We start from the raw sequence: 9,875 nt of genomic DNA on the forward strand, positions 1-9,875 counted from the left end.
TCAGCGTGCTGTAATCAACATTGGCGTGTAGAAACCTGCAATCGCTACCCGCAAGACATGAGTTCGGGTCGTAAGGTTTATAATGAGTACAAATCATTGTGTACGGGTTGCTTGGATGCACATGTGGCATGTGGACCACTGAATGAGAAGGTATCTCGTACATGTACCTGAACTCTATATCAAACGCACTGGTCACATCAGTTGCTGTGGTCATCTTGACTTTGTTTGGTTCTTCTTGATATTCTTCTCTTTCTTGATGAACTATTCGGTGCTGTGCCAACTAAAAAACTGTCTAGAGGAGAACAATATACCAAATATTGCATCAGGAAGGCGGAAGGTAAGTGACCACAGAATTCCAGTATGACTTGTATGACAGCATCATATCGCTATTAAGGGGAGGGGGGATGAGATAACTTAAATGGCCTGTACATGAAAGGAGTGAATCGGCACAGGGTGAATAGGAATCGTTTATTCGGGCATTGCGATCAAAAAAAAAAAAGAGAGAACGAAAGGAAAAAAAAATGGGGCGATACGTAAATCAACCACCACAATTGAGAATGTTTTCCGCTGATGTCACCCGATCTACCATTTTTTTTTTTACCCCTACTCCTACCTCGCCTCCTCCTCCGCCTTCGATATATATAGAGAGAAATTTCCCCTCTTTTCTTCACAGACCTTTTTTTTTAAATTATTACTCCTATATCCACAAAACATGCCACTAGCGCCAACACCATCGCGCAATACACCCCCATGTTCCCCCTTCACGTTTCCAAGTCCTGGCATTTTTTTTTTTTTGCACCTCAACTCACTTCTCCCCCTTGAGGTAATCTGGTTGAAGGCAACAAGTACAGCATGAGTCAACGAAAGAAATGAAACTTCGTGTGAGGAGGAGGAGGAGGAGAATCAAAACCAAAATCAGGACGTTTTCTAATTTTCTTCCCGAGCGGAAACGAATGATTGCAATGTTAAAGGAAAGGGAGAAATACCCCCAGAGGAGACACCACCCACCCAAACTAAAACACTTTGGCATTTCCCCCTCCTCATCTTACACTAATAAAAGTAATGCCTTCACCACCTGTACCGAAACACACAAACATCTAGCAATCGACCACTACTCCCTTTAAACTTCCCCAAAGGACATGCGACACACGGGATGGACTGCGCTTTTTTTTTTTTTTAAAATGCTCTTTACAGAGCCCCCGAGTATACAAGGAAAGTAAGGGAGTGTAGAAGGAGGGGGAAAAAAGAAAAGAAAAGAATCAGTTCAACTACGACCCCTCCATAACAGTTGATCGACTACTCGCATTGTCCCTTCGAGATAACTCCACTTCAGTAGCATCACGAATGCGGGCAATTAGCAGACTTGTTGATATCCCTTCCGTACGTGGTGCTGTCCGAAGAATACCCATTCTGCGTGGCACTGCATAATACGTGTCATCAGGGCGGTTGTATTCATCACCACACACCACCACGTGAATATTGTAGCGTTTGATCATTTCTTCAGTGACGCCGGTAACAGGGCTGTTCCGAATAACCTGTGAAACAAACTTACACATCTTTACTTCATTCACCCTTTCATCGACTGTCATGATTGGCCGTCGTTTGTACGCTTCGCATTCATCATCTCCACAAACACCAACAATGAGGCGATTGCCGTAGAGAAGAGCATTCTGCAGGAAGTTCTTATGTCCCGCATGACACAAGTCAAAAACACCATCACAGAACACATTTCTCACAGGCGCGAAAAGGGGAATACGCGCGGAATATGACAGATCCGCCATCATCCCAATAACGTACAGGATCGATGCGCCTATGGAAAGAATATCGTTAAATACGGATCCCACACAAATACAAATGACGGCCGCATGCACCCGCCTGCCGGAAACGTTGCTCACATGCACCTCCGTTGAAAGTAAACCAACAGCAAGAGATCCACTGATAAGACTGAATACATTGTTGTTAGTGAAAGAAAAGATATTGAACAGCGGCACCACACGAGTGGCCAAACACACGGCAATCGCCGCCTTATGTTTCTTCTCCATCTTCAGAAGCAACAAGTTTGTGAAGCTCACCATGACAAGGAATATGAATGCATCTCTCAAAAAGTTTGGATAGACTGGACTGTAAAAGTTCATATCCGGAAATACCACTCTTGCAATCAACGCGCAGAGAATTAGGAAGGAAAGTTCCGAGTCACGAAAGCAATACGTCAGGTGATAAACAACTGTCTTCGCCTTCCCTCCTCTCAGATTTTCAGCGCTTATGCGTCCCAGCACCGTGTTGAATTCGATCAGTTGCAGTACCATTAGAGCATACCACTGTGTTGAGATATCAACTATATTGAACGCTTTCATGAGCGTCAGAGCAAAGAAAATGCGCAGAACACTACTGCAGACACGAGAAAATATGTCACCCAGTGGCGTAGCGGAACGGCACCGCCTTGCGTGCACACCATCCAACGCACCGCACATGATAGCTACAACACATAACAAAGACGACATTAATATGGGCCCAGTTGCCGCTGCAGTGTGTGACTGAGGGGTTTGGTCATAGTACTCGCTGAGGATCTGGTATGACTGCACGGAGCTCATTAAACCCACTAATGTAATGGTGTTGGGTGCCACGGCGTCCGGCACAAAAGTGCTATCTAAAAAAACCCAAAGTGAGTGGAGCACCAACGTCACAAAACTAACGGGACGCGTCTCAACACTTGTATCTGCATGTGCGACGCGGTCCCGCTCCAGAGGTGTAAAAAAAAAACTGTGGTCACTCAGGTAGTGGGATACCATTGACCACGTAGCTTCAAATCAGTTAGCGTTCAGGAGTGAAACGGCAAAAGAAGGAAAAAAGAAAGATATATACGTGCGTTAGGAAAAACGAATTCGAAAACAGAGGTAAAACGGCTTTTCAGCGGAACATTATATTCGAAAGTGTTTGCTCCTGATAGATATGCAAAAAACGATTTATGTGTACGCCCACCTACAGGTGCTTACACGCTTGCAAAAGTGATGCAATGCTGAGTTGCGGCAGAAAAAGAGAGCACTTCCGAATAGCCCCCTTCCTGCCACATATACACATATACGCTGTTTGAGAAAGAAACTACGAGGATACTTTTGCGTCATCATGTGCCTACTAGAGGTAGTGCATATTGACGTGCCCCCCCCAAAAAAAAGTGTAAAGAATGGGAGCCAAACGTTTTCTCTAGCGAAGAAAAAAAAAGAAAGAGAGAGAGCTAAAGAGGGATATCTTAGAGGCAGTGACACTCGTAGACATTTAAACAAGCAAGCAAACACGGTAATAAATGTACATGGCATGAAGGAGTGCACAGAAAGCGAGTAGTCTGACCCGTGAGTCATGGGTACAGAACATATATGATTTCAAACGGTTATGATCAAGTATAAATGACCAGGACTGCAAGCGAATAAATCAAAGTTAAAAGGAAAAAAAAAAAGCAAGGCAAGGGAGACGAAAGATAAAAGAAGAGAAAAAAAAAAGAGGGACACAAAGTCCGGCAGGTCAATATAAAAGTTTATTTGTTTACTCCACTTCTCTCCGGCATCGAAACTTTTTCCTCATTGATCCTCTTACTGGAAGAAGCGTTACATGAGGAGCGAATACAAATATAAAATAGGAATCAAGTATATCATAGGGGGGAAGGGAAGGCTAAAGGAAAAGAATGCCATTCAAAGGAAACAGCCCCTTCCTTTTGTACAGATACACACATATACAAATACTTAATGTGAAATAACAGCCCGAATGCTCGCAATTTATCATACATTGGTCTAACAAACTGTGCAGAACCACCAGATCCCGGAGCATATATTTATATACAAATGTATGTCACGGAAATTCGCCACTTATCTTAGGTTATACCGCCTGACTGTGCGTATTTCCTCCTCCCCCCCCTTTCTCGCTTTCTTTACTACCCCTTCACATATCTCTGATGTTGTGGTGCCGCTGAATCATTGCCTGTACACTTATTTCTGTGATCCTTAAGTCAGTGCTCAAGTTTGCAATTTGTTGCGTTTGCAGAGATGCACACCAAACGTGCAGAGTCCCCTCCCCCAGAAAAAAAAAACAGAATGAAATTATGAAAAACAAAACACCATTAAAAATCATTCAAAATATTAAACAATGACCCCGCCCCCCCCTCCATATATACACCGAAACAAAAGTATGAAATAGTGGTAAGGGGCAAACGAGACCGACGAGACGGAACATGACCCTTCATCTATTATTCCACGCACTCCAATCAGGTCTGCAAATCACAAAATACATCCAACTACTGCCATTAGTGGTATATCGGTTCCCCATTAATTAATTCTTCTGCTTTCTTTCTCTTTTTCTGTTCTCCCCCTCTCCCTACCTTTTACATATTTTGCTTTTTTCCCTCTTGGGCAACCTTTTATTTCAGTTTAATACATCATTTCCACCACCGCAGTTCAATAACAGGTCCTGAAGTACATGTATTACATAGCGCGGCAATGACGCCATCATCCCGTATCAATTAATCCATTTGTTTGTGTGCTTCCTTCTGTATCTATTTCGTAAGGAGGCTCACAGTCCAGTTGGTTTCACAGTTACTTGGTTACCTTTCGTTTGATGCGCACCATCGCCGTTACTGCTTTGCGCAGTTCATCCGCTTTGCGGTCCCACACGGATCCCAGCGTACATCCGTTACCATCCACCACTTGCACGGTACTGTTCGGCCCAGCGTCCCTCACGCGATTCACCACACCAACGGAGAATCCCGGAATGCCATGAATCGGTTGCGTGTCATACCCCAGTAAGGTCATAGTGATTGGTTTGTTGTTCACCATGGCATCGCGGCATGCTTCGAAGAAGGTTCCAGCTGCCGCAAAGTCCACTACTGATGCTTCCAATGGAATGAGAAGCCGCTCGAACGCCGTGTTTGCAAAGTCAACAATCTCTTTGCTGTCAAGGCGGCTCGCGACGGCTGTGTCCGGAACAGAGAATGTCGTTTTAGTGTACAGGAAGTCCTCAGAGGAGTACTGCCCAGTGCCACTTACGGAAGTGGAGCCATCACCACCGCACATCTCGGAAGCAACGAGGGCCAAGCAATGAAAGGCTGGCCAAACACTCGGCTTAAAGGGATGGTGCACAATTGAGTGGGACATGTCATAGCCGTACGTTCCAACGTAGTTGTCGCCCTGCCTGGCCGTAGTGAGCAGGAGCGTGCCACGGGCGCGCAGCGATATTGAATCCACGGCAGCCAAGGCATCGAAAAGTACGTTCAGTGGGCAGACCCAAGCACGAAGAAACGCCTCGTGGTTTGCGTCACTAAGCGTGACAACAGCGCGCTCTTTGTCGTAGCTCAGAACAATGGCGTACGGTCCCCCAGAACCTCCATTCCATACCTCTCTATTGGCTTGTATAACAGCGGGGTCGAAGTTCACAATGAGGCAACGTTCCTTGGGGGCCTCTAACGCAGAGAGAATTTGGCCAACAAGTGCTTCAGGAGTGGAGTGCTTAACGTCCTTGTCCATGTGTGTCGTGAAGACACTCACCTTGTCCCCCAGATGATTGTGGGAGTAGTTCCTCGCGACAGTCGCTGCACTTTCCAATGGCAAATGTGCGGACAACATGAAAGAAGTATGGAATCCACTGAGGTTAGCCACAGTTTCCACGTTTGCATCGAAGCCGAGAGTATCTAAAGCTTCAGCAAGGATTGTCACAACATAATTCTTTTTCGGATATTCAAAACGAAGGAGTCGCATTGTGGGTGGAAGTGAGTACCGAGCATCACTCAAAATGGAATCCTCGAACTGTTGGGCGCTGAGTTTGGAAATAGTGTCTGGCGACTTGGCAGCCAATATATAACCGTACCCAATCACGGCAGAATACAGCCGGGGAAGTGGCACGTTCCATGTCTTACGGTACTTCTTCACACTGACGTCAGCGAGCCGAACGACCCCCTGCTCTGCATCGAAGCCAATAACAATGGCAAAGTGACAAGGTTCGGCACGTTGGTCCACCATGACATTCAATGCAATGTTAACATTAAAGCCAATAAGCATAACACTTTTGGTTTTCACAACGAGATCAATATGTGCCATGAAAGTGTCATCTGTGATGTTTACTGGTCCATCTGCAGCATCCCCACGACGGTTAATGAGCACAACACCAAGTGCAACAGCGTCGGCGAGGTTCAACTTCTTAAGAAACACCCTGTACCAGCTAAAGGCCCTGCAAACAGAAACCTTGGTGCTGTTACCAACAATGGTGGCAATGTCAAGGTTGAGTACCTGGCACAATTTTGTAACGGGAATACCACGCAGTTTACCGCGGTCTAGTGCGCTACCAACGCCACTTTCCCGGTGTTTTCCTTGGTTCAGAAGAGTGCATGAGACAAGGTGGTGCATTAATGCGAGGCCAACTATGTGTGGTGCGATGGAGGCGTCAACCGCAGTCATTAATAACCCGCCACTGAGGGAACCATCGAGCATGCCCAGCGGGAATATGGAAGGTACTTTTTCCATGTGTCGTTCGCTCACAAAGACGCGAACGAATCCACGGGATCGATTGCAGTATCCGTCCTTCACGCACAACGCATTGTAGAGCGTTTGTAGAGGAACGCCATGTTCCTCAACAACAATACGGCCATCCTCCAACAAAAGTGGCACCCCGAAACTAACAGAGTGCAGGGCAGGCCTGAAATCAGTAATCAGGGCAAAGGTGCCTTGGTTCTTGGCCGACCAACGTGGTTTTATTGGGTCTGGTAAACCCTCGCCATCGGGGTTCTCAGTGTAGTTCAGGCGCATCCTTATTTCGTGTTGTTCAATCAAGTAAGGATCAAAGTTTATTATATACATTGGGTTTTCCTCATTTTGAGACAGCTCCTTGCGAAACTGGGACAAAGTTCGGATGGTGGCTTGTTCCTCCGCACCCATCCCATCACACGACTCATCTACTGCTTCCGTGTCAAATGTAACCACCTCACAGCGAGTCTTGGTCCTCAGCATTGCCGGATGACCTTCTACGAACTCATTCGTCACATCAAATAGTTCAGCGAGTGTAACAGACGGAAAGGATACGTAGTGCATTGCCAAACGGTTTTGGCGAAGGATGTCTTCGATTGTTATCTTCTCACCGGATACATAGCTGCACGCAAGTGCAATGCTGAGTAACCAAGCGCATGGCGCATTGGCCAACTCGTTTACGTCGTTCGAATCAGGTTGTGTTAACATCGGCTTTAAGAATTCCTGCAGTTTTTGCTTCGCGGCCTGGGCTTTACGGCGGTTGTTCAGAGCATCGGTATGCTCAGGAGATTTAGCAGCAGTTAGCACCACCTTTTTGGAGTGAGCACCGGTAGCGGTGGCGCCGGCCGCTGTCGATCCCGCAAGTGGCGGAAGAAAGCTGGAGTTGGCTGCGGTGGCGGTTGCACCTGGATCTAAAGTGGGCCGCTGAACGTTGAAGCGAGCCCCTCGTCCAATCGCCATGGCCGAGGCTGATGGGCTGACTGCAGTTTCGGATGCCAAACGACCCTCACGCCCATCTGCAGTGACACAAGGCGCAAGCTTCTTGATGTCGGAATGCATCAGATCCAGCTTTGCCTGGATTGATTGCAACCTTTCATCCAAAGATTCTGGTTTGGCTCCCATTGTAACAAAGCTGTTTTCTGGTGGTGCTTCGCGGAAAAGATGCCAGAAATAATTCGACACGCAGTTTTAACCAATTGAAAGGAAGAGAGAGGCATTAACACCAGCGGTGTAATATCAGAAAGACAGAATGACACGGAAGTGTGAACGGCAGTATTACGTGTCCACTACGCACAAAAAAAATTTAGTGAGTGAGACATTAATGACACAATAATTGCAACAATGCAATCCCCCCTCTTCACGCACGAGGCCGGATTTCAGCAGTTTCCACATGTTTTCTTGCTTTTACCTCTCCCTCCATTTTTAATAATGAAACTAACTACGGAGATGGCCACCTGAACCCACATCACCCTACAATCGTACGAAACACATGATCAGAACCCAGCAATGGTAAACAGACGTATATTTCAGCGGAAAGTACAACATTATTCAAGATACCATAAGTCACATTGATGGCGGTTAATAAATTAAAGCCTTCACGGTCGCGACTAACGACGTGAGTTTAACTTCTGAATAACTCAATATCAGCAACGCGCGCAAGGTCCTCATCAAGTCCCACAATTTCGCCGCCGTCCGTCAAATCCGTGCGCAACCCAACCGAACCTGTGCTTGCCTGTTTATACCGACAGACTCCATGTTGAAGCACAGCATTACCTAGACTGCTAAAGTCGCCACGCCTAATAACCAAGAGCATGCCATCGTGCAGTCTGGCATCAAACATATAAAAGCCACGTATCACACGTACCCGCATAAAACCTCTTGAAGAATAAAAACGCAACAACGCTTCATCTGATGCCAAGCAATGTAACCAGACTTCCGCCACACCGCAGCGAAGGTTCGAGTGGCCGGAATCGATCGGTCTGTCAGGGAGTGTTTTGGGGTCCCTTGGAGGGTTATTCAGCTGCTCACTATGGCTTTCTATTCCAAGACGCTGCTGCAAAAAACTTGAAACAGCTGTAAAAAAACTTTTCAGCACCGGAGCGAGCGCTTTGCCAAAGGAGAGACCACCATTTCCTGCCCGAATGAGAGGCGGCACAGGAATATTGAAGAACATGTATGTTAAAAATCGTGTCAGTAAAAGTTCCCCAACACCGCGACGGCGGAGTCTTGGATCCACGGCAAACGACATCAAATAGCCCGTCGGTGATGGCTCCAACTGGCCGTCTTCGTACCGTTTATGGCCGAGTTGACCAATACAGAAACCAGCCAGACAGGAGTATACCAAAGGGGGTTCAACAACCCCAGCTTCCGTAGACAATTCTGTTTCCACTCCACTATGCGTGTCATGGGGATCCATGACGACATCTCTATGAGATACATGCGCAACAATAGCCACAGACGATCCTGAGCGCAGCCAATTGTAGTAATCGTCCGGATATTCGACAGGGAAAGATATGGCGTGGAGCGCCTGTATGCTTTCCATGTCGCTCTCTGCAATTCCCCAGCTAAGATGCACTGTTAATGGTCTTCCCCCATTACGACTCGGGAGTGCAACAAGCTCCACTGCGCTCATTTACACCTCATGGATGAATAAAAAAGAGAATGAGGATAGCGGAAAGCACTACAAGATAAAGAAATTAATAACGTGGCAGTCCAGGCTTGAAATGACTAAAGGAAATAACGGCAGGTTTCTACACCCAAAGCAAAGGTGCGGGAACTCCACCAACTAGCATCCTCTCTTTATCTCCTAACCGGAAGCACATGATTTCATGGCTTAACTCACCAGTAATGTCGTTGTATGTTTTTTTTAAAAAAAAAAGAAGATAAAAAAGATATAAGAAATTGTGTTAAACAAACCATGTGCTTATTTTTCACCATTACAATCTATGTAACAATTAGCATATACATATGAGCGCTCAATTAGCCTACCGATAACTAAAGAAAAAGAAACAAGAAAGGGAGAGGACAACAATACAACAACAACCACTCTTCGCCTTTACACACACACATTCGCTTATTCCTTCCTATTAAACGCCCCTTCACTCCTCTTTTTTTGTTATTCCACTGAAAAGTGATCATATGTAGAGAGTTGCCTCGTATATAATTTCCTTTGTAGTTGGTTTATTTATTCCGTTGTCTTCACCACATTTTCCTTTTTTTTTACAGTTTTTTTTCTTTTTCAGATCGTGGATGCAAGAAGGTTTGCGGCAACTCTTCTTTCCCGTCTCCGTACGCTCCTGATCCTATACCTTCTATAGTTAAATTAATTCGTTCACAAATGGGCACATCACCTCATCCCCTCCCTGAAAAAAAAAA

At 46.0% G+C, this 9,875-nt stretch overlaps 3 protein-coding genes and 1 pseudogene across 4 annotated transcripts in view; all 4 read right to left on the reverse strand.

Moving 5' to 3' along the window:
• Positions 1–229, reverse strand: part of TEOVI_000509900:pseudogene — an 812-nt pseudogene extending 583 nt beyond the window's left edge. Inside the window, exon 1 of the mRNA in view lies at positions 1–229. This exon is cut by the window's left edge and continues 11 nt beyond it. Coding sequence covers positions 1–229 — 229 coding nt within the window.
• A 1,039-nt stretch (positions 230–1,268) lies between these two features.
• On the reverse strand, positions 1,269–2,789 carry TEOVI_000510000 (cholinephosphate cytidylyltransferase A, putative; the record flags this gene model as incomplete). The annotated part of the gene is made up of 1 exon (XM_067219912.1): positions 1,269–2,789. The coding sequence occupies one exon, from the start codon at positions 2,787–2,789 to the stop codon at positions 1,269–1,271; it is 1,521 nt and encodes a 506-aa protein (XP_067076013.1).
• Positions 2,790–4,580: 1,791 nt separating this feature from the next.
• On the reverse strand, positions 4,581–7,622 carry TEOVI_000510100 (uncharacterized protein; the record flags this gene model as incomplete). Its single annotated transcript, XM_067219913.1, has 1 exon — positions 4,581–7,622. One exon carries the CDS (start codon positions 7,620–7,622, stop codon positions 4,581–4,583), a length of 3,042 nt encoding a protein of 1,013 aa, XP_067076014.1.
• A 499-nt stretch (positions 7,623–8,121) lies between these two features.
• TEOVI_000510200 (acetyltransferase, putative) lies at positions 8,122–9,132 on the reverse strand (the record flags this gene model as incomplete). The annotated part of the gene is made up of 1 exon (XM_067219914.1): positions 8,122–9,132. One exon carries the CDS (start codon positions 9,130–9,132, stop codon positions 8,122–8,124), a length of 1,011 nt encoding a protein of 336 aa, XP_067076015.1.
• Between the last annotated feature and the right edge of the window lie 743 nt (positions 9,133–9,875).

Source organism: Trypanosoma equiperdum, assembly GCF_001457755.1.
Source record: "Trypanosoma equiperdum strain OVI genome assembly, contig: ctg_1018, whole genome shotgun sequence".
Lineage (NCBI taxonomy): Eukaryota > Euglenozoa > Kinetoplastea > Trypanosomatida > Trypanosomatidae > Trypanosoma > Trypanosoma equiperdum.